Source organism: Lepisma saccharinum, chromosome 1 (assembly GCF_977018435.1).
Source record: "Lepisma saccharinum chromosome 1, izLepSacc3.1, whole genome shotgun sequence".
In the NCBI taxonomy this organism is placed as follows: Eukaryota; Metazoa; Arthropoda; class Insecta; order Zygentoma; family Lepismatidae; genus Lepisma; species Lepisma saccharinum.
Window position 1 is genome coordinate 151303419 of NC_139229.1, and position 27824 is coordinate 151331242.

A 27824-nucleotide genomic window follows, 5' to 3' on the forward strand; every position below is an offset into this window, starting at 1 on the left:
CACTAATGTAGTTTTTCACCCTCCTAATTTGCTTCAAATGGCGAACAATGGTCGATTGATTAACATTGAATTCTTCTGCAACCTTTCCTGTTGTTTTGAGCAGGTCAGCTTCATTTAACGCCTTCATTTCTTGTGAACTTCCGATGGACACCCACAACCCTCCTCATCTTCGAGATGCATATGGCAGGTATGGAATTTTTAGAACCACCTACACACTGTATGATAAAAAAAATGCTTCCCCCACCCCACACTTTAGTGACATTTCGCGTTGCTTCCGCAGTTCTGCGACCAAGTTTGAACTCATGAAGCAAAATCATGGGCATTTCCTGCTTTGACAGTGGCATGGTAACTCGCCTAGAATCGAGGTAAATCAAGTGTTAGGAAAATTATTTTAAGGCAGATAGATTGAGCAATAAATAAGCTTTAAAATTATATATAACATGCAACATAATCAATGAGATGTATTAGGAAAAATTATTTGTGAAACAATTCAGACATTATTTTTGCATCAACTTGATAGTTTAAATAGTAAATTCAAGTCTAAACTTGTATACAATACCAAAGTATTTTCAATTCAATTTGAATTTTATGATTTACAAAGTACGAGGCACATGTAAAAAAAAAAAAAAAAAAAAAGAAAAGAAAAGAAAAGGGCCGATAATTTTTTACTTTGGACTGGCAACACTGACGAAGCTGCCCGTGCACGGAAGCATGCTTTAGTATTCTGTGCCTGCAACAGAGGTATATTTCTCAGTGTGGAGGTGCGTACGTGCGAGTAGCAGGAAGTTGAAATGGCTGCTGTTATAGAAAATCCCGCCAAATGCGAGGTGAGGTCGGTGATTAGATTTCTCAATGCAAAAGGATGGGAGTGCAGCTGACATTCATTGGGAATTGTGTGCCATTTACGGACCAACCGTAATGAGCGGAGTTCAGACAGATGACCTTGTGCAACATGTTGTTGAGAAAGTGCGATCCAATTGCCGTTTCATCATTAATGATCTAGGCAAGGAGTTTCCTGAAGTGTCTGATAAAACATTGCACCGAATTGTAATGGACAATCTGGGTTATCGCAAACTGTGCTCGAGGTGGGTGCCAAAAATGTTGACAAATACTCGCAAAGATGAAAGAATGAAATCAGCACCTAATTTTTTGGCCCGCTGGGAGATGGATGGCGATGATCTGTTTTCTAACATAGTGACTGGAGACGAAACCTGGATATCGTACGTCACTGGTGAGTCGAAGCAGCAATCCATGCAATTGTGTCTCACTTGTTCACCGAAACCGAAGAAATTCAAGCAAACACCATCACATCACAAAATCATGGCAACAGTGTTTTTGGAACAAAAAGGTGTAATCCTCATGGAATTCCTGGAACCGGTATGAACCATTACAGCAGATGTGTATTGCCAAACACTGTCTAATCTGCGACGTGCGATGGTATGCACTTGTATAGCATCAAAATAAAAATTTTCTTGCTTGATTTTATTCTCTGTAATAACAATCGGTCCTTTTTTTGACATGCCCCTCGTAATAATAATAGTAGCAATAATTTTATGACTGAAGTGCTTTGCTCCCCCTACCCCTCTGAGGAAAAACCTGAGGGTATCCTTGGGCTGAACACTGAAACTTTTCCTCGTGGCCTTAATGTTATTTTAGAATGGAACCTTGACTTTATGTTCCCAGATGTTTTCCCGCATTATACATTAACTCTTCGTGGTCCAGGTAGAACCAAATGATATAATTTTTTAATAATTTTTTACTGACCTTTCATTGTCCTGCATTTCAAGTTTTTTTGTTTTTTTTCATCTTGGTCCCTTGAAAAATGCAAAATAGATGATCCACTGAATATCATTCTTCCATTTTGAACCTTTGTGTTTTTTCTTTACATTCACCACTCTCCTAATTCACCTTTGATAGGTGCTATTTTTGAATTTTTTATGGCTGCGTGTCTTGTTTCTCGAAAGAAAGTCAACCAGATGTGTAACCACTTACGTCTTTAACTCTTTCCCTGGTAGCAAGATTACGAACTTGCGGTCTCTATCCTGGCGGGAAATTTAAACAAAATTAACCTAAAAGACATATTTATTCTTTTTGTTTGGCAACAGCAACAAAGATGAAATCTTTTGTTCTACATATCAGTAGAGGATCAATGAAAGCATATATTTATAATGTAATAGTTTTAGTAGTTAGTAATTGTGCTTTGTGTGATAATCACGGAAACATGATATTTTACAAAGTGATACAGACAACTTGAACACACAACACTTGTCTCTCTTCTTTTGTATAACAAAAGATTTCATCTTTGTTGCTGTTGCCAAACAAGAAGAATAAATGTCTTTTAGGTTAATTTTGTATAAATTGCCCGCCAGGATAGATACAGCAAGTTCGTAATCTTGCTGCCAGGGAAGCCATTCTTCTTTCATTTGGTCTGCTGCAAACACATGGAGCTCTGAAACACAATAACAACAGTGGGGATAAAAACAGACTTGCACCTCACAAAACAATGACTCAAATGTTTCCAAGGTCAAGAGCGATCTTCCCTCAACACTTGCGAAAGATTTTGCAATCATGTGTTCAGCTGCTATGCGGCAGGATAGCTCAGACGAAGCACATGTGTCTGGGTATGTACGCCCACGCCAGTGAAAGGTTGGATTCCCTTTGGCGTGAAAACACACCCACGTCAGGGAAAGTGTTAACATGTTTCTTTTTGTTTACATTAAATACAGAAGCTTACACCAGCATAGTGTATGTGACAGGAAAAGTAGATGTATCATTTGGAGATGAGAAGGATTGATTAGTTCATCTGTACAATTGTTAATAATATACCGCTTTGACAATTCTATAAACTAGCCTGCAATGAGTTCACGATGGTGTCATCTTATTGTAGCACCATTGTAGCATTTCTCTTTTCATACGCAGATTCCATCCTCAGCTGTTGAAATGCCAGGCGATGCCATAAACAGTGGAATTGGCTTCTTGGATGTACAATTTGGTGCTTTAGAGTTTGGTAGTGAGACGAATTCGTTTGACTTTCCATCTGATCAGTCCAAGTATTCCGGAGGTGGCTCGGCGGGACTGGATTCCGTGTCGACATCTGTGCCGACATCGAGTCTAGAACTAAGTAGCAGCAGTGTGGTGAAAACCCAGTCCTCTGCACTGGATGGATACTCAGGCAGTACAACGCAGTCTGGGAAGGATTTGAGCCAGTCCAGTCTCTCGGCTTCTTTAGGGCAGAGTCAGAAGGTTAGATTAAAATATGTATACTTATTAACCCTTTAAAGTGTGTGACATTAGTAATTTGATTGTCATGTTTAGATGACATAGATAGTTTACTGGGTCCTGGGTTCGAATCCCAGCTGGGGTATGGATGTTTGAGATTGACCATTCATGAATTTTATCATATCATCACTTATCCCCATCTTCGCAAATTAGCCAAAAGTGGCAAAAGAAGCGAAGTAAAATAAAACAAATCAATCAATCAATCAGATGACATAGTTGGAAGTCTTATCACCTTGCAGCCTGAATTTATAATGACCAAAAGGAGGTATAATTTGCAACTCTACTACTCTTAGTTTCTGAACATCAACTCTCCACCTTAGAATTGATACAACAAACTATGTAATACCATATTTACTTGTTTTCTACTTACATACTAATGCACACATAACTGTATCTTTAGTCAAACTAAAAATAAACTTCTGATGAAGGGAGTGTGTGTTCTCCTGAAACGTCACAACGAAAAACTGTGTTCTTATGCTTGTAATAACCGTAAACTACAAGAGAAATAATTCATATTTACTTGTGCATGTATAACCTGCACACTGGTTTTGCAAGGGAAAAGTGTACTCATATGTAATGTGCAGATTAATTTAGGGTCAAGAAATGATTTTCATTCATAGTCGTTGGTCAAAAAGTTGGTTCTATGTCGATCAAGGCAGAATATTGTGTGTATACCATGAGTCACATACTAATACACACAGATACACCAACCCCCCATGGTCAAGAAAGTGTAGGGACCTAACTCCACACCCCTTATATGCCTTCATCGCATGGTGCAAAGTACAGGGAGCACTTTACTTTTCATTAAATTTTATTTGTGAGCAGTACATAATTTCAAATTTACCGTGAAGTGGCCAAGTATTGAAGCTAATGCCATGGAATCAGCTTAGGCATTTAAGGCTTTTCAGTTTGTTGCTTTTGTTTTACGTTGATACCATGTGTGTGCCAAAAAGTTTTTTGTGATTCAGAGCACAAGCTTCAATGTGTGCATGTTTTATGGCCAAAATTAAATTTTAAGGGGCGAAGGGATAGGCTTTTGACATCCCATTTCCCAACAGGCCTACCTTCACATTTTTTAGCTTGATGAAGTCTAATTGCCAAAGTTAATTTATTGAAGTTCTTTTTCATTCTAGTAATTTAGTCCCCTGAAAAACTTATATTTGAAAATCCACTAGTTGTGTTAAAGTTGAAGTCCTGATTCAGACACCAATTCAGTATCATTGACATAGCTCGAGAGGATGCATATCAGGTTTCAAGCCAACACCTGTTTTTCTTAGAAGCACTGTTGTCACTTTTACCTGCAATGTTTAGACATCCAACACGAATTGCAACAACGTTACACTCCCAAGGTCTCCACATTGTATATAAAAAAAGTAGCACAACACACTAACACAGCCTCACAAAGATAACAGCAACCTCACATTATGAAGTCTCTAAAGAATCTGAATTGGCAACATCTCATTTACTCCACGTGGACGTGACAAATACTGTCAGTTCCTAAAACTGAGGATATTGGGAAAGGTTTGAGGGGAGGATCTACTGGGCTCCCCATGGACTTGACATATGGTTGTTTTCAGAGGGGAAAAAAAAGTGGTGTTTGAATCGGGACTTTAACTTTTTATAAGGACATCGATATGTAGCAGACAAGTATTTGTCTCTCTAACTTCTCCTGATTCTTTTTCAGCTCCCGGGACCTGAATCGATCACATTCCCGTCTTCGCAGAGTGCAGAGCACAAATCAAATCAATCATTTTCTCAACAAAGGGGAACAAATTCATCCTCCTCAGGGCTTGATATAGGGAAAAGTGATTCTGCACTCTCCTTTGCTGCTACAAGTACCGTCACGTATCAGCCTGCATATCAGAATCAGAAGTCAAGCAGTGCTGTGTATCAACCCTCATCAAGTTACTCTGCATCTTCAAATTACACAGCGAGTCAGGTATGTTTGGGTTTGATTATCAAAGTTATTGACTTTTTGGCTGCTTTCGTAAATTGTGTCTTGTTTCTATCTTAGAGAGCATCAACTTTACACCATCAGGGTGCTTTTGGACTGGGAATTCCTTAAATTTTGGCAATTATGTGTGAATTCTGCTTGGGTCTTTTGGCAAGACATGAAAAAGGTCCATATTTAATTCAGAATACACTTGTACTTTTTTGTGACTTGTAGCTGCCACCGTCAAGCTTCATTGAAGGTTTATGGAGGCGATTTCAATATCCCTGAAATTAAAAATTCCAACACTGACTTTCTCAAGTTAGGTGCACAATGTCGCGAACTGAGATACTTTCTTGATTTCAACGACCCGAAAGCAAAAATTCCATCCAGAATGCCAATAGTAGAACGCTCGACCTAGTTTGAACAAATATTGCAGTGACGTGCTGTGCTAAATCAGGCAGGGGAGCAGGTGACATGCACTTTCTCCTCTCCCTTCCCATACCTGTCGTAATATAATACAGTACACCAAGTAAAATTCAACCCTTGTTGAAATGAACCAAATAAACATATCTTACAAATTGTCAGAAGTGACACACATGAAGCATGTTAAAATTATGCCAATGCCAATGTGAAAGCAAATATGATATAATGTAAAGAAAACATTAAAAACAAAATTGTTGATGTGCAACATAGAAAAATTAATAAAAGCAATTTATGAGCCATCAGAGAAATTTTTTTGTTGAAACCTGTTTCATATCTCTATTTGTAGTCAAAGAGAGAGAGAGAGAGAGAGAGAGAGAGAGAGAGAAAATCACATTTTTTTTATGAAGTTGATTTTTTTTGTAGAGTTGATCATTCTTGTAATCAAACGTCCTCAATGCTATAACCTCAATCAGATGGCTGAGTTTTTTCATGATGTCTGCTAGATTTGTAGAAATTGTGACAAAACCCAAACTGTTCCAAACTCCCTTCTCAGGAACAAACAAGGACGACAATAATTTCCCACTGGAAGAGTATCTAGTTAATCATTTTACAGAGTTGTAGTAAGTTGTTTGAAAATGCCTTGTGTACGATTTCATTTTAGTTTTTAATTAGGTTAGGATAGGTGTTGGTTTGCTGTCTTTTCTGTAAAATTCAATGAACTAGAAGCTTTCGTCTTCAGCTGGTCGATCATACAACATTCGCAACCCTACGCTCGCAATATTCACTTTCTTGTCCTGCTGCTGCCGCCTGCATCTTGGGGCTGATGAAACAGGTGGATGTAAGCTGTTCCCTCGGAAGCTATTTCGCAGCGTTTAGCCAAGGCATTTAGCAGATGCTTAGACTGTAGAACATTTTTCCATTTCGTTATGACTGGCAGATGCAATTTTGCAATGAGATTAGGAAACTGTAGACTTACTACACTCAAAACTATTACTACGACGCAATTAAACTTTAGCACATAGCAAGAAGTCTAAGGAAAATGAATTCGCTGTGTCTCTCGTAGGGAACAGCTAGAGAGTTCAGCTTCCGTTGTGGGAGGATCCACCATGAGCATCGTTTACCTTCATGCGTGGTCAGAAATACTCTGTGTCAGACAGCAGAGGGTGGAACGACGAGGGTAGGTGAAGTAAACAAACTTCCAGTCACGGTGAAAGTTTTTCTTCGGTGTGTTGATCTCAGAAGAAAGAAGTGTTCTTATTATGTTGTTATAGATAATTTAAATAGCTAAAAAGGACGATAAGTAGGAGGGAACAGCCTGTTCCCTCTGTTCCATGGAGGGACCCCCACTGAAATATTCAAAATACAAAAATATTTCATCAAGAGCCATTAGTAAACGAAGATAAACATCATCTCGCTCTAGGAATAACTTTAACACAAACCGTGCCTATCAAAAACCTTTAAATGCAAACATGAAATGATATAATTTGAAGAGAGCAGATTTTCGTAATATGTATTTGGAAAAACTGTTTAGCTGACTGGGATCAGCTAAAAGAATGCAAAGATGTAGATATTGCTGTTGATAAATTCTATGAAATAATCAAAATCGTCTTTAATGAATGCGTTCCATGCACATGCTCTTGTGTAAAAAAAACATCTTATCCGTGTTAGTTCTCGCGGGAAATTATTTGAAACCTGAAAACAAAATCATCACACCACAAAAAATGGAAGCAAAGAGTGGGAAATGTAATACATCATGAAATTAAGCACAAAACTTTAAGAACGAAATTAAAATAAGATATCAGTAAAGCTTACCAAACTACCTTGATATTTCAGAAATTAATCTTGCTCACGACCTAATCAGTTTTGGTATTTCATCATCATCAATGAAAAATCCACCTGTGCTTCCAACTAAGTATAATGATAAAACCATTGACGATAATGAAAGTATCCAAGATATCTATGCAAAGTATTTTGAATCCGTATATTCCAAAGATCCATCTTCCTACAAAGATCCACATCCGAATGTAAACATGAACTCGCTTCCTACTATCTTAAAGATATCGGAAATATCACTAAATGAAATTGAGCAAGCCTTAAAAAACTTAAACCTAAAAAATAAGCCGGCCCTGACTCAATCCCCCCTTATGTATGTCTGTGATGACATAGCTGAACATCGATCGCTACGCGTAGTAGAAGATCTGTTCAGTAGGTGTCGTTGTGTTCGCTCCTCTATATAGTCAGTTTGTGCTCCCGCTGCTTCGCCGCACGGTCGAGCGCTCTCTAGACTTTGGTATCCTGCCCGGCAGGTGCCATGGGTATATAATAACTGGTTGACACTCCTCGCAGTGCGAATTGTAATTAAAAGATGTTCGGATAGCCTTTTCAACTTGGCTATTAGAACTTGGAGATTTCCAGCAATGTGGAAAACAACTGAAATCTGTCAGATTCCCAAAGCCGCTAATAAGGCCGACATATGTAACTACAGGCATATTGCAAAATTGTCAGTACCAGCAAAACTCTTCACACAGATAATATACAAGCGTATATACTCCATATTAAACCCATTTTATCCCCCAATCAGCATGGATTTGTCCAAAAGCGCTCAACCGTAACTAATCTTGTCGAACTGACGAGCTATATTGCATCCAGTATAGATAATAACGGGCAAGTTGATGTTTTATATACAGACTTTTCAAAGGCATTAGACACAGTTCACCACGATATATCAATACAGAAATTAGCCAACAATAGCCTATCTCCTCCACTTATAACCCTTCTCTCTTCGTACCTCCAGAACCGCCGACAATATGTCGTGTATCAAGGCTGCAGATCAACTGAATACATGGCCAGTTCAGGAGTCCCACAGGGGTCGAATCCTGGACCCTTGCTATATTTAATTTTTATAAATGATTTGCCAGAGCTACTCACAAAATCTGAAACTTTAATGTTTGCTGACGATGTTAAAATATATAAAAATATTGTAAATGCTGATGGACTGTACGATATTACAAAAAGAGCTGGTTAACTTGCTGTGAAATTAATAAAGTCAGCCTAAACTTCTTAAAGAAATGTGAACATGTATCATTCACTCACAACAAACACCCTACTCAATATTCATATACTATTTCTAATGTGTTTGTACAAAGTGAGAATATTGTTACTGACCTAGGGGTCACTTTTGACCAAAAGTTATCATTCCAACCACACTTTGCCACATTCTAAGTGAAGCTCTCAGAAATTTGTGATTTATAATGAGAATGGGTAATCAATTTAGAAGAAAGGAAACATTTATATTGCTATATTATATGCTTGTCAGATCTAAACTCGAATATGCCTCTCTTGTTTGGAACCCACAATTCAAGAAAGATATTGAAAAATTAGAGAAGCTTCAAAATAAATTTCTCGGATATCTACTATTTAAACTTGATGGTACATATCCAAAACTCACTCCTAGTAACATATTACGCGTAATGTAATATCTCGTCACTTGAAGAAAGAAGGCAAATAAGTCAATTAACTTTCCTCTCCAAACTTATTAATGGTAAAATAGATTCTTCTAGCCTGCTCTCGGATTTAAATTTTTATGTACCAAACTGTGTGTTAAGGCCCACAACTGACCTCTTTCAAATCTCTCTTGGAAGAACCAAAATGACCGAAGGTGAACCCATGAGGAGAATGTGCAAGTTATTTAACTCATTTTCTAAGAATAACCCGACTGTAGACTTATTTAAATGTAATTGTAACTTTAGATCTAATCTTTGAATTTTTATATATTTTGTTCTGTATTTCATTTTTCAATTAGCTTGTAAGGTTATATCCCACAATTTAGTTTCATTATTATTATATTACCTCTGTTTTTTTGTCTCTATAATCTAATAATTAAATTCTTTGCACAATTGTTATTTAATGCAAATTGTATATTACGTCATTCATATTTCTTGTGAACTATCTTCATTATGATCTTGGTAATGTAATGGTGGCATCCAATATTGAACACTGTAATTGGGCATGTGCCTGTTGTGTTTCAATTAAATAATGTGGGGATTATTACTGTTTACTCCTTTTATGAACAGTTTATTATAATTTGGATATATCGAGGTAATATGTTAATTATAGATTTCAAGAAGTAGGGTTGTTAGGAGGAGGCTTGTCATTTGCCGTTATGTTAATTTTGAACATCTTTGGCGAGGAAGAGAGCTCCAAAAATTGACATACTTAATTAGCTCTAAGAAACTTGAAATGTTTTTTGTAAAAGAATAACACAAATTAATATTAATTTTTTTGTTTTTCAAAGAAAGAATCCATTTCAGTCCCCTGGTTGCATATGTCAATTGAATAGTTTAATGAAGCATTCATGATCTTGATGGAACATTTTCAAATTTACATTCGATTGGCTATATTTATCAGTATTGACAAAAAAAATAATATATCGCATTTTTATTTTACATCAATTTTATGCTGCTTAAGCTAATTACAAAGTTGAGGATGAATGATGATTATGTGAAATTAATGAAGGGAACACCGATAAAGATCACTGATGCTATTAGCAGTACTCGAACCAGGAAACTTTCTGTGTCAAGATCTTGAATTGACAATTCACTGAGCTCCTTAAATATTTTATAGTAGCACAGAAACAGTGTTCACATAATATGCAAGTTTAAACCATTAAGAAAAAGGTTTTTCTTTCACATGGAAAGTACAAAATTGTACTGTACCATACTTTGTGAAAATTGTTGCTGTATCTTATCTGTAATGAAAATTGTGAAAGTATGAAATTTAATATTAGAATAAGTTTTAAAATATGCTCTACCACACCTCTAAGTAAGATAGAAACCTAAAGGAAGGAATAAAGAACATAAACACAGACATTTAAATGACCACAATTTTGAATCTTGTCATGAGTGACCACAGTCCAGAAAGTTAGTGTGTGCCAAATATTGAATACAATGTTTATTTTCCAGGAAATAAAACAGCAGCTTACATTCATACATCTTATTTTGTTCCCAGGTACAAGCATCGTCTGCACCATATCCAACTGGCCAGTCACAAAGTAGCTTTGCATCGAGCCAATCAGGATCAAATTACAGCAGCCAAGCTAGTAATTCGTACTCTTCCAACCAACCAACTGTTCCAACTACTTACCCAAGTAGCCAGACAGGAAGTTCCTACACGACGAGCCAGGCATCAGCTGCCTCGTACCAGCCTTCGGGCCAGACAAATTCGTATCAGACAGGAACATCCTTCCCGTCAATTAGCCAGTCTGGGAATTCATTTCCCAGTTCAACCCAGTCGACTGCAACGTACCAGAACAATAGCCAGTCTGGTTTTGCTAGCACGTCTCTGAATCAGTCGGGAAGCAGTGGATATGCAGCATCCACAGGAACCAGTCAATATCAGAACACTTACGGGAGCAGTACGGTGACGACATCCCAAAGCCATCCCATGTTGCATGGGTCAAGTAATAGTAATTCCAAGTTAAGTGCATCGATAAATTCAGTTAAGGAGTCCCAGGTAAATGGTGTTAGCTGATTAGAAATTGTTGCTGGGGGATTTTTTTTTTTAATGCTGTTGAGTTCCTTACTTTATTTGGCAACAGAACAAAATTGTGTTTGTAGGGTGTTTGTCTGTGTCATATTTGTACACTTTCTTGTAATATGTTTCAAAAAGTTGCACAGAAGTTGAAAGAAGAAAGGAATCATGTGCCACACTATCGGAGGTTTGGAAATAGTTTAGACAAACCTGAAAACCTTTTATTAGCATATAATCTTGATTGAAAACAAATGTGATCCCAAAATTAGTCTATGGTGGTTGCCAACATGTGCCAAAGTACTGACTTTATGGTCACATGAAAAAATCTAGGCCTGTGCTCAAAATACTTGAAACAATTTGAAGTAGTAATCGACCAAAGTTTTGCTTTAAAATACCCATAATTGTACAGAATTTAATCTCCTATAATCCATGCGGTCTTAGAAAGAGCGTTTCGCGGGCTAACAGCAGACGTCGCTCGCACACTGTTGCCGATACTCTCGTGTCGTCTGCTTCTCAGCCGAACAAACAGGCCGAGGCTTTACACGCTCTGGCCATCACCAAACTTACTGAAATAAATGGTTCGTTTCTTCTGCACGCATCAAATTCTGACTGAAAAAAATTATACACATTCACCACCAATTCCCTCGCATCTGACCGTATACTTCTTCCACTACGTAAACCTCCTACAACCAATATAAACACTAACACCACAACAAACACAGGTATCAACATTTCCATCTCGAACACGTATTATATTTTGAGCACAAGCGCGCTCACTTACAAAAGGCAGAGGTCACTCACCCTTCCAGAAGGGTGCAGCGAGCTAGCTGTGGCAACCGGGCTCGCTCATTCGCGGACCTGATTGGTTCTCGCTGACACAGCCCCATATTGTCGTCTGCTGCAAGCCTGCGAAACGATCTTTCTAAGACCGCATGGATTATAATTTCAAAATCCATTTCGAAAAATGAAAAATATGTACGTACAGGGGGATCCATGAGTATTACCATACAAATTGTCCATCACAGTGTTCGTTCAATTTATTTAACCCAATAAGAGCTTCAAGAATTAAAAGAAAACTCAAAACAAGCTGTTGACAACTCTGCCAGCATACATAAAAATCAATTTCTTAAGAACACACAGGATGTAAGAGAAAAATTAATGAAAATAGTCACGGACAATTTGCACGGTAATACTCATGGATCCCACTGTACAAGATATTTATACTCAGGGAAAGTGTCACATAATATTTTGCAAACTCCGAAAAAGTATCGGTTGGTATCAGTGATCAAGTTCCAACCATATAAACAGCACAAGACATACATTTTCCTTGAAATTTGCTTTCACCTAAATTCCATTGCATTTGGCAACTTGAGTAGCTTATGCAATCAAGCAAAAAAAATGTCCTCGTGTAACAGAGCATGGAAAATCAAACCCAGGTAGCTACGTGTATTTAAGACGTGGAATTAAAATTTTTAAGATTTGTGGTTTTTTCATGTAACTGCATGTTTAGACATGTGAAGAAGATACCTGTCTCTGTATTTACTCATGTATAATGCGCACTTTTTTCCAAAATTTTTGCTCCCAAAAACTGTGGTGCGTATTATGCCCAGAATAATTTCAACAGCCAACATGAAACTGTACAAGGTTATTCCATGATTTTCTGACACTTGCATTAATTTTTCATGTTATATATCGTTGTAAAGCTTAAATCCTGCAGTTTCTGAATGTGGTAACAGTATTACATTCAAGATTGTGACACTAATGTGAAATGCAGTTGAAATAACTTCATCACAAAATGAAGGAACATTCTGATTTTTATGGTACTTTGGATGAAAGAAAAAATAAGGAAAAGGAAAGTAATAATTAAAATGTTTTACTGGACAAATTATATATATATATGGAGCGTGTAAATGCCTTAATTGAAGAAATCTTGTGCTACTAACTGCTAGTTTGAGGGTCCTGAATGTGCCTCGTATAAATGTAACATTAGTTACGAAAAAGTATATATTTTGAAGTTTTCTTGGGAAAAGTAAAAAAGGAATGAGCAAAGCTGTAGGCTGAAGGCCATTTCCCACGATTTTTTACTTTGTAATGTAATGTTCTGCGATACCAAGAAAAGCAGTGCCATTCTGGCGGAATTCAAGATTGCACCTCCCGTCACTTGGGATACATATCAGTTGGTCTTTGTTGGGTAAAAAATAATAGAAAATAACTTCCTGAGCACTGCAAATCCATAACATAATTTTGATCTCACTGTGTACTATTACAGAATAAATAAGGTGGTTAAAGACCGAAAGCTATGGAATGCTAACCACAGTGGAGGAAGAGGGGGGAAGGTGTGTGGGTTGGTGACTCATGGCATACACACGTGATATTCTTCTTCTCTTGTCCACATACCAACAACTGATTCATTGAATAGGTATGATGTCATTCACTCTTGATCAGCGTAACAATAGCTTTACGACCTACAACTAAGAAAGCCATTTCTTGAAAGTGGATTATACTGTGCATTATATATGATATATAATTGTTTGTCACTTTTCCCCATCAAATACCAGAGTGTGCATTCTACACGCGTAAGTACGGTAATTGAGGACTGCTACTGTTGCCAACAAAGGTTGGTCACCTGCACTAATATGTGACTTTTTTCACTTGCGTATAAAATCGAAGCCTGTTATAACGTATTTTAAATTTTAAGTACCTTATTGCAACAAAAATATAAAAATAAGTTTGCTTACAAGTTAGAGAGTGAATTAATCTGAAAGTTTTTTTGCAACATTGTAGAGAACATGTATTTTCTTCCATTACAGTATGAGTCAACTACGACAGCAAGTTCAAGCCTAAGTAATGCAATTCCAGCAACTACTACCAGTACGCATTCTACGAATGTCAACGTGTCTCCTGCATTGGGCCTTTCAAGCACAACACCAACTGCAAATGCTTCAACTACAACGTATACCAAAGTAACTAGTTCAACGGGTGAGTTGGAAGACCTGTGGAGAAATTTTATATACATTGCTTATAGTTCTAAATGGAAATTGTGGTTTGACCGAACCTGAGTGCCTCATTTCTGTTAACTTAAGTTTCCATCCCTGTATATTGGTTTGAATCCCCCTGCAAACTGCAGTTCCAGTCCTGAGTAGCTTGCATACTCACACTAATCTATTAATATCAGGGCTGAGCTTGATATTAAATAATTTACTCAGCTGAATACAGTGAATTTGCAATTATACGTTTCGCGATAGTACGTTTTTCTCATTAGTGCATTTTTTCCGAGTGGTCCCTGCCAATTCACATAAGGCTGCATACCATTATATTTCAGTTATGCGATTTTCAGATATACGATTTTTCCAGTTATACGTTCGACGAGTTCAGTCCCAACAAGGAAAAGACTTCAGTTACATGTTTTTAACTACTTGCTCAAAAGAATGCTGCTCTTGGAGTTCCAATATTTCCGTGATGATAACATCTGTCACCCATTCTCATACAGGTTTTCTTATCAGCTGCAACCATGGGACCAGACTCTCGACTTGGAATTATATTTTTGTCGCTTGCATCGGAGAGAAGGGGAGGTGGTATGCACCCTTGAACAACGTTTTTAACTGTGCTTGCTGGAAAGAATGCTGCTCTTGGAGTTCCAAGATTTCTGTGATAACATCTGCCACCCGTTCCCATACAGGTTTTCTTAGCTGCAACCAGGGGACCAGACTCGATTTGGAATTCTATTTGTCACTTCCATGGAAGGGCATGGAATGGGCAATGCACCCTTGAACCAGATTGGCCTGTGGTAAATCATCCTGCTTTTGTTCTTTGCATTGCATTGGGCAAGTCGTATCTGCCTAACGCAGATCGGAAACTGATATCTTCCAAGCTGTCAGTCAAGTCACTGGCACCACACTTCCCAGCCTGTTCTAAAAATTACAAGCAAGCCCAAGAAAGGGAGGTGGAGCCAACAGCGGTCTGCAAATGGCAGGAGGGAGGGGGCTGTTGGCTGTGTCTTATTACCTTGATATTTAAAGATAATACGGTTGTTGAAGACACAGAAGTTGCAGAACTTTTTTTTTTGTGCAAAACTAAAACTCAGATAAACAAATTATTGAACACCTATTTATTTTTACCGTGTGAATGGTTCTGACGAAAGCAGCGATTGTGCACATTTTCTTTCTGCAAGTGCCATATGAAAAAAGCACTTTTTTCTCCTTTGTTACTATGGAATAAATTGAAGATGAAAGGCTGTAACTACTCAAACACTGCATCTTTGTGAAATTTTTAAATTCTAAATGTAAGAGTGAACAAAAAGCAACATTTTAAGAAGCATGAGACAATTATGGGTCCAGGGGTGAAGGGGGCCAAAAACCCAAAGTTCGAATTTTTCCGCAGTTACGCAAAATTTCTGAAAGCCTTTTTTTTTTTTTTTTTTTTTTTTTTTTTTTTCAAAGTTGCGACACGAGAATTACATATCCTTATAGAGTCATGCTTTCCTCAAAATTTGGTCCATCCAGCATCCATAGGACCGACACTAGAAGCGAAATTCCTTAATTAAGCAACATTTCCGAACACCGTAATTTTCTTTTTTTTTTTCTTTCCTAACTTGCAGCATGAGTATTACATATCCTCATAGAGTGATCTATTGTCGTGCTTCCCTCAAAATTTGGTCCATCCAGCATCCATAGGCTAACACTAAAAGTGAAATTCCATAATTACGCAAAATTTCCATTTTCAATTTCAATTTTAGAATTCACAATCTTAAATTCAAAATGTCTTTTTATATACCACTTTTCATCCAATTTTTCACCGCTATAACACTGAAATTTTATTTTATTTAATGCTTTTGAACCCGAAATCGACTCAAGTTTTTGTACCGAAATATTGCTTTTTTATTTACCAAAAATATGTAATACGTTTTTCTCAGTTATACATTTTTTCCTTCTGTCCCCCCATAAAACGTATAACTGAGATTTCACTGTACATACATAATGGACTAAATCTTCATTGCAGGTAAAGCAGGCGTTCTTACAAATATGCCGCCAGGTGTGCCTCCCATGTTAGGAACGCATCAGTACATCATGAGTCAAACTGCGGGCTTGCCGTATTTTCCTGGAGTTCAACAACCTGCTGTATATAGTTACGAAGATTTGCAAGTGCTCCAGCAAAGGATACCTCATGTGGTTAGTACAGTGAGTCAGAAAGACTTGCAACTGACCGTTTCAACAATGTGTGTGAAAAGTCATGCAACCCAAATTTTGTGTAAAATTATGATTTTTTATATAACTATATATGACCAATATTTAGGAACAGATAGCTTGCATCTATTAACAAAATTTCTACCTGGTAGTGTTGCCAGCCAAGATGACATGTCCCTAGAATGGCACTTTTTCACTACTCATATAATCACCAGTCCCAAGCCCATCAAATGCTGCACATGACTAATATTGGTCACAGATGACATAAATGTGCCATCAATCATCAGATGTCTCATTATGTTTTGGGTTGCATGACTTTTGAAACACACTGTACGATCTGGTGTGCAACACCTAAGGATTAGAAAGAATTTGAGCTGTAATTTTGTACAGGAGCAGGTTTGACATGTGAAGTCATGCAGCAGAAACTCAATATGCTACTGAAGTGTCTTGAAACAATTCCAGGAGGGCATGGTAAGAAATTTAAACCTAGGAAAATTTTCTAGCATTTTGCTATATTGGAACTATGGAGATTGAAAGTTTAATGTGGGAAAATGTAAAATATGAGAACATAAACTCAAGGTTCCACTGTAGTTATAACATGTTGGATAATGAATTTATCAGCCGTATGGTTATTTTGAGTGATTGCCGGTATATTTTTGTACACTGACTCAACAACATTAATAATCAAAGCAAGTGTTGCTTTGATTTTCAGTTGTGGCCTATCAGTATTGATTACATGTTTTGATGCCCTTACATAACACATGGAATTCTCGACCAAAAGTGAACAAAGTGTATGTACTGTAGTGGTAAAATAAGTGTATAGTAGATTTTCTATGTTCTATGTTTCAATGAGTTAATATTATCAATTTCTTTCTTTCCCAGGCTACGGGATACTATGATGTGAGTTTCCAAGCACCAACCAGCTTAGCAACCGGAAGAGATGGGAGCTTAGCTAGTGTGCCATATTCAGTATCTGATGCGAGGTTTGCGAGAACAGATAATAACTCTTCACCTGTTCCGTCTACGCTCTCACAACAGGTTTGTTTCAGTAATTTTATAAAATAAAGAGGTTCAGAAACATGTTGAAGCGTTGACATTATTTTCCAGATGGTACAACACGTAAAATTTTTGGGATTCAATTAATTGATGGTATAAATTGTAGTTTAGTGTTAAGTTCTAATATCATGGTGTATTACAATATCAATGTAACACTGAACTTAAAACTTTAAATTTAAGCAGAACCAATAGGGATTCCACTTCACAATGTGTGAAAATGCAATATGTTAAAGCCAATATAATTTTTAGAATCCTGGAAATATTGACATACCCAGTGATTAAATATAAAGGAATTTTATTTGCATAAACACTATGAAATGCCTTGTTTTCATGAAGAGAACATCTTTTTGTGAAATATTATCAAATTAAAGCTTAGGTAGACCTTTGGCCAACACCAGGACAACTGTTTTAGAATATTCCTCACCTTGTTAAATAAATGCTATGATATTCCAAAATTTAAAAAAAATTACGTGTGCTTAGAATTCCTTCTAGAACATTCATGCGATTCTCACTGTTGTCTAGATATTCGGAATAGTTTCATGATTATGTAAGCTTATTAAATTTGGCAAACCACACAAATATTCATGTGAATAATTCACGATTCATGTTCTAATGCTGTCACCTTGTAATCAAGGGGTGCCAGGTTCAGTCCCTGGTGGAGGCACATAGTGGTTTGGATTCCACTTTTAAACTGTAGTTCCAGTCCTGATTAGCTTATCTCTGCATGAAGTGAACTTAAGTTAAAAACAAACATTGTCTTATCAATGAAGCAGTTTGGGTTTAAGACTTGATAACCCACACTCCATTCAAAATTAAGTTAACATTGGATGCAATTGCTGCACAGTGTAAAGTTGCTATACAATAATGAATGAAGTTCCTTCAGTAATCACTAATGGTCAGAAATGCACGGGAATGTAACCTATGAGCCACAATGCAACTGATGAAGTTTCACTTGAGTTTTTCCTGGTTTCATACTTTTGTAGGTTAATCAAGTTTTACTCCCGAGCCACTCAATTTTTGTAAGGTCCAATTTTGTTTTCACTGCTGTACCAACAATTTTTTTTTTTTTTTTTTTGATAATACTACAGACATTGCCCAAATCATTGGCATTGACTCAGCTCTAACTTAAATATATAACTTTGGTATCTGTATTGGTAAAATATCTATTATGAATTTTATAACTATTCAGAGTAGTTTTGAATAGGTCAATTACAGGGCTTTGTCAGGGTTTCCACTGCATAAGAATACAAGTTGAGAGTTTCTAAAAGTACACATTTGTAAATACCTAATATTTTATTGTGAATTAAAGAACAAGAGATAGATTCACCTAATTTAACAGTAATAGAACCTCGGGTTTGTATTTTTCAGGAACCTCAAATTTTGTAACTTAACAATGCATAAGAATGTAGTTCTATTGGGACTGGAGCCTGCTTCACTGGTCAAATATGTTTTGCACTCAACTCATGATCTCACCACTATAGGTCCAAGCTTTAGCGGTTGGTTCATTATAATGTCATTCATAATGTCCGTCCATGAATTTCATGTAATCAATGTCTCCAGTAACCTGGGAATCCTGCCGATGTCAGGGAATATAAAATATTGTTTAGTGAATACATATTTTCCACATATTTGTAAATACTAATTTGTCGAAAGAAGTTTTTTAGTATTTGAAAATAAATTCTTCATAATATAGGTTCTGAAGCTGTAATTGAATATTGTTAGGCATAGGACCAGGGCTTGAAAAATCCCGGTCGCCAGGTCGCCATGGCGACTAAAAATTTCAGCCTGGCTGATCTTTTGCTGTAATATTGCCATTTTTCAAGTTAGCATGTACGAAATTCTGAAAACTCCCAACTTAAAATTGCAGTACTGCGTAAGTTAGCAAATGATTTTTTTTATCAACGTTCTGAACATTTCATAGAATAAATAACAATTTCTTACTCTTTGTCCCTAACCCCCCACTCCCTACATTTCCCGCTTTCTCACATGATTTACCGATGTTTAGAATACAGTGATGCTCAGCTTCTTATAGATTGATTGATTTGCTTTATTTTTACTTTGCTTTATTTTTTGCCACGTTTGACTTATTTCTGAAGATGGGGACGAGTGATGATATGATGAATGAACACTCACAAACATCTATGCTCAGGCTGGTATTCAAACCTGGGACCCCTGGCATAGTAGCGCAATGTACTAACCACTCTGCCACTAGGGCCGGCTCACCTTCTTATAGTATGCACAAATGCTAGTAGGTGGTTTCCTGGCGCCTGATTTTCAGAGCTGGCGACTAGCTCTTGAAGAAGATTTTTCGAGCACTGAATAGGACGATATGAAATTTTGGCTGATACCGATAAAATACTGATATAAAATTTAGCCACTGATAACAGACATTCAACCAATCCAATATAAAATTCCAAATGGTCCTTGAAGAACCTGAATGGTTCATGGACCTCCTTAATAAATGTGTGTTTCCAGGTGACTGCAATGCAAAAGAAATTGCACATTTAGGCATTAACTTTTTTTCAAAAGTAAGGCATGCAGATTATCCATAAGAATTATAACAGTATGGCACAATTTTGCACTAAATTATGAGATAATTGTAGATATATCGGATTGGTAAAAAAATTGTAATTTTACTGATAAATTGATAAACTGATATGCCTATTTTGTCAGATACTGATAAGAGTACCCATTAATTAATCTGTCGCATCCCTAAATAATGTATTATTGAATGTAGCAGTTGTGCAAGGGAAAGTCATACAGCTGCTACACTTGAAACAGATTTATAATAAAATAATGTGCATTTTCCTTTCAGAATCCAACACAGACGCATCAGCAGCCAATGCTGAATCCTACGGCAGCCATACCACCAGGGTATGCATACTTCTATTCAGGAGGAATGATGCCAGGAGGCTTTCAGTATAGCACTCCAGCTATATATCCCGTAAGTAACTTTTTTAATGCATCTACTACAATGAACCAGTTGAGTTGATCAAAAATAGTCAGGCATTGCATGATCAAATGGCGGTTGCCTTTTCAACACCTGAATTAGAACATGCTAGTTTGTTAAATGTACAGATTTTTTTTTTACTTTGAAAGAAAAAGTTTCACTAGTTCCAAATTGCTTCATCAGACAGGAATTAATATGTCATTTCTTGAAAACTATACACATGATATGTTTTTTTATTTTTACCCATTAAGTTTACATATAAATGTATGACACTTGAATTGCAACACAATATATCCAAGTTATTACAAGTTGAGTTTTAAAAAGTTTCTCATAATATTATGGGATACAGTTTATAAAAAGGGGCTATAACTCCTCAACCAGTACTTTTTTATGATATATTTCACTTGTAATTATGTAATTCACTCATGTAATTATGAGAACAAAGGGACACTAGCATCGTGCAACAATTAGGGTCCAGGGGCGGATGCAGGGCAAAGGCAATTTGAAATTTGCCAAAATTATGGCATTCGGAAATGTTTCATATATATGTATATGTGTATATATATATAAAAATCAAAGAAGGTAAAAGGAAACACTCACCGGACAGTAGAAAAATTCAAAATTTTCGCTAATTTCATAGCATCATCGGTGTGATGAGAAATAGACGGAACCGGAAGTTGGGGCCCTGCAGAGTTGCCAGGTCCCCATCGAAGAAGAAGCGGTGCGTAGAACGAAAAAAACACTGTTTCGTCACCAGGCTCGTCGTAAACTGTGAGTGTGTAGGATGACTTGGGAGGGGGGGTGAGGGTTGGGCATTAAGGCTCCTCGTAAACTGTGTGTGTAGGATGAGTTAGGAGGGGGGGTGAGGGTTGGGCATTACTGGGTGGCCTTGTTCAGGCCAGGTGGAGTGGTTGCACTCATGGCCGATATATAGGCCCTCTCCCATCTTTTGTGAACAGAGGTGTTGGCTGGTTGGGGTAGGAGATGGATGATCGCTACCCGGAAGCAGTCGTTGAAACTGATGTTGTGGTGGTTGGTGTGGACGGCGACAGTGAAGTCCAGGTTGTGGGTGGAGGAGCGGTGGTTATTGATGCGGAGGTTGAGGGCCGTTGATGTTTCCCCCAGGTAAAAATCACCACAGATGTTGCAGGTGAGGATATAGATAAGGTTTGAGGCATGGCAGGTCCCTTTGGGATGGAGGGTAAATTTGCCAGTGGCCGTGTGCACCTGGAGGGTGTGAGAAGTGATGAGGATGGGGCAGGTCTTGCACCTGGGGCGGTTGCATTTATGGGCAGGGGGGTGTTGGATGTCTGGTGAAGGAGTGTTGTGGACCAGGATGTTTTGGAGGTTGGGGGAGCGTTTGAAAACTACTCTGGGTTTGTCGGGAAATATGTTTTTGGTTTCGGGATCACTGTGGAGAATTGGGAGCCTACCCCAACCAGCCAACACCTCTGTTCGCAAAAGATGGGAGAGGGCCTATATATCGGCCATGAGTGCAACCACTCCACCTGGCCTGAACAAGGCCACCCAGTAATGCCCAACCCTCCCCCCCCCCCTCGCAACTCATCCTACACACACAGTTTACGAGGAGCCTTAATGCCCAACCCTCACCCCCGCCCCCCCTCCCAAGTCATCCTACACACTCACAGTTTACGACGAGCCTGGTGACGAAACAGTGTTTTTTTCATTCTACGCACCGCTTCTTCTTCGATGGGGACCTGGCAACTCTGCAGGACCCCAACTTCCGGTTCCGTCTATTTCTCCTCACACCGATGATGCTATGAAATTAGCGAAAATTTTGAATTTTTCTACTGTCCGGTGAGTGTTTCCTTTTACCTTCTTTGATTTTTACTTAGCCCTTTTGGCCCTCCTTGCTTTTATCCATTATATATATCTTGTACTTACCTGCAACAACTTCTGCTTCGGTGACCAACATTACCTGCAGATACGTGGCACAGCTATGGGTACCCGCATGGCCCCCTCTTATGCCAACCTGTTCATGGGCAGGCTGGAACAGGAATTCCTTGACTCCCAGCAACTGAAACCAATCCTCTGGCTAAGATTCATTGATGACATTTTTCTCCTCTGGACACATGGCGAACCCTCCCTCACAACATTCCTAAACCGACTAAATGAGTTCACCACCCTCAAATTCACCTGGTTCCACTCCAAAAACCAAGTGACCTTCCTCGATGTGGACATCCACATTGCGGGAGACCACTTGGAAACATCCATACATATCAAACCAACCAACCACCTCCAGTATCTCCACTACTCCAGCTCACGCCCCTACCACACCAAAAAAGCCATCCCATTTTCCCTTGCCCTCAGAGGCCAGCGCCTCAACTCATCGCCCTCATCCCGCCAAAACTACAACCTACGCCTGCACCAAGCCCTAACCAACCGTGGCTACCCCTCCACCCTCATCAACAAACAAATCACTAGAGCTAACTCCCACAACCGCAACAAACAACCCAAAACCAACCCTCCAACTCTGATCACCCAATACCACCCTCACATTACAAAAATCAGACATACCCTCCACTCCCTCCTCCCCATCCTGCACAGTGATCCCGAGACCAGAGACATCTTTCGGGAAAAACCTAGGGTCGTCTTCCGTCGCCCCCCCAACCTCCAAAACATCTTGGTCCGAAACACCCCCACCCCTTCCGCACCCCTTCCCCCAGCCCACAGGTGCAACAAACCCAGATGCAAGACCTGCTCCATACTCATCACCTCCCCCACCCTCCTGATCCCTACAGCGGCAGGTGAGTTCACCCTTCACCCTAAGGGCACCTGCCACTCATCCAACCTAATTTACACCCTCATCTGTGAAATCTGCGGCAACTTCTACCTAGGCGAAACCTCCACCCCCTTGAATCTAAGGATAAATAATCACCGTTCCTCCACCCAAAACTCCGATTTCACAGTTGCCATCCACACCAACAGCCATAACAGCACCTTCAATAACTGCTTCCGTGTTGCCATCATCCACCTTTTAACCCCCCCCCCCCCCCCCCCGCTTTGACACATCTTTCCGCAGGCGATGGGAAAGGGCCTATATAGCAGGCATGCACGCCACTATACCCCCCGGACTCAACCTAGCCAACCAGTAACTCTTTCCTCTCCTCCCCGAAACTACTCACCCACCTTACAGTAAACACTGGCTAAAGTATTTCGTGTTTCCTTTCAACTGTTTCTGGCAACACTGACCGTAGAGACGCCACGGTCAGTATTCTGTGCCTCTACTCACAGTGTCGTCGATCTTTTCTTGAAAATGCGACTCAGATTGCGAAATATTGAATTATTTCTATTCGTGTGGTAAGTGTTTACTGTCTCCTTCATTATTTGTATTTATCCGCCCTTCTGGCACCATTTCTAACCCTATTCCTGTATATATATATATATATATATATATATATATATAGGATAAAAGGAAGGAGGGCCACAAGGGCTAAATAAAAAGTGAAAGAGGAGAGGAAACACTCACCAGATGCAGAAAGAAGGAAAGAAAAAAGAAACACTGAGTGAGCGACATCAACAGTGTTAATGCATGGTCTGCCAGGTCCAGAAAGAAAAAGTTGACAGTTTCGGGGAGGGAAAGGGTGTTGCTGAAGGTGAGGGGTGGTTATGGGGGGACATTAGTGGGTGATCTTATTCAGGCCCATTTTTTGTGTACTGAGGTGTTGGTGGATTTGGGCAAAGAGTGGACGATCACTACCTGGAAGTAGTCATTGAAGGGAATATTGTGGTGATTTGGTGTGAATGGAAACAGCAAAGTCCAGGTTTTTGGGTGGAGGAGTGGTAGTTGTTGATGCGGAGGTTCAGGACGGTGGATGTTTCTCCCAGGTAGAAGCTCCCACAGATATTGCAGGTGAGGATATAAATGAGGTTAGAGCTGTAGCAGGTTCCTTTGGGATAGAGGGTGAATTTGCCGGTGGCAGTGTGGATCTGGAGGGTGCAGAAAGTGACAAATATGGGGCAGATGCATTTGTGGGCGGGGGCGAGTAGATTGAGTAGGCAGATTGTGGTGGACCAGGATGGTTTGGAGATTGGGAGTGCGTTTGAAAACAGCTCTGGGCTTGTCGGGGAAGATGTTTCTGGTGTTGGGATCACTGTGCAGGATGGGAAGGAGGGAACTTAGTGTGTGTCTGATTTTGTTGAGTTGGGGGTGATATTGGGTGACAAGTGCAGGGGGATTGGTGGCAGGTTTCTTGGTGGAGGTGTATGAAGCAGCTCGGGATATTTGTTTGGTAACCAGGGTGGAAGGATATCCTCGGTTGGTCAAGGCTTGGTGTAGGCAGAGGTTCTGTTAGGAGGTAGGTGAGGTGTTGAGGCATTGACCTCTGAGGGCCAAGGAGAATGGGATGGCTTTCTTGGTGTGTAACGGATGGGAGCTGGAGATGTGTAGGTATTGCATATGGTTGGTAGGTTTGATGTGGATAGAGGTTTCCAAATGTCCTTCCTTCGTGTGCACATCCACATCCAGGAAGGTGATTTGGTTGGTGGAGTGTGCCCAGGTGAACTTAATGGAGCTGAAGTGGTTTAGTTGGTCTAGGAAGGTGGATTATGAGCAATTTTATTGATTTAATTTCTTATTGTGAATAGCAGAGTTAAGACAACACAAAGCATTAGCATCATTATTCCTATTGTGAAGTAGCCAAAAGTGGCATTATAATACGTGGTCTGTTAGGAAAGTAATGAGACTGATTTTCTGTAAACGATGAATTTTATTATTTTTATAAATATAGGTTATTCCCTTCAAAATAGTTCCCTTGGGCAGCTACACAGCGATGGAGGCGTTGTTTCCACTGTTCGTAGCAGTGCTGGAATACCTTTTAGCTCGTTGGTTACGCTCTTCTGGATATTATCCAAAGTATCAAAATGGCGTCCTTTCAAGTGGTTTTTGAGCAAGGGAAATAAAAAAAGTCACAGGGACTGAGATCCGGCGAATAAGTGGGCTGAGGAACCACAGGAATGCTTTTTTTTTTTGCCAAAAATTCATTGCCGTTTGACATGCTGCATTGTCGTGGTGCAGCATCGAAGTGCGTGCAATGTCTGGTCACACTTTCCTGGGTCTTGCAAGGACTTCATTCGGTACACACGTTCAAATTTAACTCACTACTGATCATTCTCACCGTCAATCGACAATCTGACCTCACAAGAGACCTCACTCTTTCCACATTGTCGTCCATTTTTGAGGTTGAAGGTCTTCCCGACCAAGGTTCGTCTTCCACTTGTTCTCGGCCTTCTAAAAAGGACTTCTGCCATCTGAACACTTGTGCCCTAGATAGTGCATGTTCTCCATAAGCCCTTTGTAACTTTTCATAAGTCACAGTGGCGGATTCGCCAAGCTTAACACAAAATTTGATAGCACAACGTTGTTCAAACTTTCGGCAGTCCATTTTCGTAACGCACCTCACAAACACAACTTCACGTCAGATGCTCTCAACAATTGTGTAGCAACTGTAGCAAGTTGAAACTTGTACTGAGTCAACAGCAAACATTCACCTACCTGCCATGTGAAGGTGGGGGCAGCAGCGTTGCTGGTTTGTGCAGTGTTACCAGTCTCATTACTTTCCTAACAGACCACGTAGATTAATGTAGGTGCCAGAGCCAAATTTAGTCTCATTCTGAAACTGGTGAACGCTAATTTCAAACACTGGTATGACATTTTTGAAAAAGTAATTTTCTAATGAAAATATTGGATTAGCCAAGCTTTTAACTACATTTTCATTGCACAAATTGCATTGTTCTAATGAAGCTTAACATTTTCTTGCATTTTTTTTCAGATGGCTACTGCCACAAATGCACACAGTGCAACAAATAGTACACAGTATCCTAAGCCAGGTAGTTACGGATCAGGTTATACATCAGCATATGAAAGCCTTTCACAGAGCCAGGACTTCAGCAAAGCAGGCTTTGTTTCCGGCAGCCAGTCACAGAGTAAAGGAGTTGGCGGGAGTTCTGGAACAGGAGGGTCATCAGGCTCAGACTTAAGTGCTACAATGTATGGCAAGACACATGTGGCACTGGGGAAAGTTAATGTAAGTACCTGAAACTGCTTGTGTGCATTGCATATTTTAATGGATCAAATTTTTTATTTAAGTTTCTTTATTATTATTATTATTATTATTATTATTTTGTGTAATATTGTATAAGGAGTGGGCTCATGACCAGTATGAATTCTGGATATAGTGTTAGTAGACAGGAAAGCATTAAGAAACATGTAAGGACACATGTTTATGGTGACATAAACTAAACTGCATGGTGCAACTGCCCTCTGGAAGTCTTTTGCCTGCAAAATGGCTTGTATAGATTGGTTGACACATTTCAGCATGGTGAGTTCCATTGCCACTGTGTTACTGGCTTTCAAAACCAGAGTAGCTTTTGAAGTAGGTCGTGCAGTTGCCTTTATGATGCTAGGTCATTACCAAAATGTAATGTTCCCACCAGAAATCAAAACTGTGGAATTCTCACACCAAAAGGTGGGAGTGTTGACTGACTATTTTACTGTGAAGAGCCCATGTTTATGGTGAACGAAAAATTAAAATTTAAGTACAATAACACAATTTTCAGGTTGATTTGTTTTGTATGTAACATCTAAACTATTTCAACTTTTTCAATTGATTTTGCATCATTTTGTAACAGAATGTGTTAGGAAAATGTGCCTCACATCTTTCAAAAACATAACAAATGAACATTATAGTGTGGAATCTCCCATATGTTTCCATCCATAGGACTACAACATGACATTTTCATGTTAAAATGGTGAATAAAATCTCAGAGTATTTTAAAACTGCACTTATGCCGGACCCTGTCGCTAAGTGGTTAGCACAGCATGCTGTGATGCCAAGGGTCCCGTGTTCGAATCCCGCTCGGACTTGGTTGTTTGTGAATGTCCATTCATCAATTTCATCACTCATCCCCATCTTCGCAAATTAGCCAAGAGGCACAAAACACGAAGTAAAATAAACTAAATCGATCAATCAAAACTGCACTTATTACACAAAGTAATAAAAGTTTCCATTCTGATAGCACATTCCTAACCTTGTGAAGTGGAAAGGTGTAAACATTTTAAAATCCTGTCTCACCAGAAATTGTTTCAAACGTTAGCCTTTAAGAATATTATGTTCTCCAATTGTGCAAATGCTCTGTGTGTTATATGTAGTACAATCTTTTGCAGTCGTACGACAAGCAGGGATTTCATTCTGGGACACCACCACCTTTCAATTTGCCTGGAACTCAGACGACACCAATGGGAGCACCAAGCGGTGCTTATGCTGCACCACATCTCTTCATTCCAACTATGACGCCCCATCAGCAGCAGCACCACTCGACTCCTCTAATCCATCAGCCACTCCACCAGGTAGGTTCAAAGTTTCAAAAAGTAATATAATCTCCTGCAATGCATGTTGTGTTTTCTCTTTGTTCTTAGTAAATGAATGGCATGTGGCTAGAGAAACTTGTG

The 27824-nt window shown here is 39.0% G+C and overlaps 1 protein-coding gene across 4 annotated transcripts in view; it reads left to right on the top strand.

Moving 5' to 3' along the window:
• lig (ubiquitin-associated protein-like lingerer) overlaps window positions 1-27824 on the top strand; it is a 77022-nt gene that overhangs the window by 26045 nt on the left and 23153 nt on the right. For all 4 annotated transcript variants that reach the window (XM_083140479.1, XM_083140505.1, XM_083140488.1 and 1 more), the window contains exons 10-18: window positions 2920-3243; window positions 4964-5218; window positions 10643-11146; window positions 13975-14143; window positions 16163-16332; window positions 17230-17385; window positions 20219-20347; window positions 26146-26400; window positions 27540-27722. In XM_083140479.1, coding sequence (XP_082996605.1) covers window positions 2920-3243; window positions 4964-5218; window positions 10643-11146; window positions 13975-14143; window positions 16163-16332; window positions 17230-17385; window positions 20219-20347; window positions 26146-26400; window positions 27540-27722 — 2145 coding nt within the window. The remainder of the gene's footprint in view (window positions 1-2919; window positions 3244-4963; window positions 5219-10642; window positions 11147-13974; window positions 14144-16162; window positions 16333-17229; window positions 17386-20218; window positions 20348-26145; window positions 26401-27539; window positions 27723-27824) is intronic.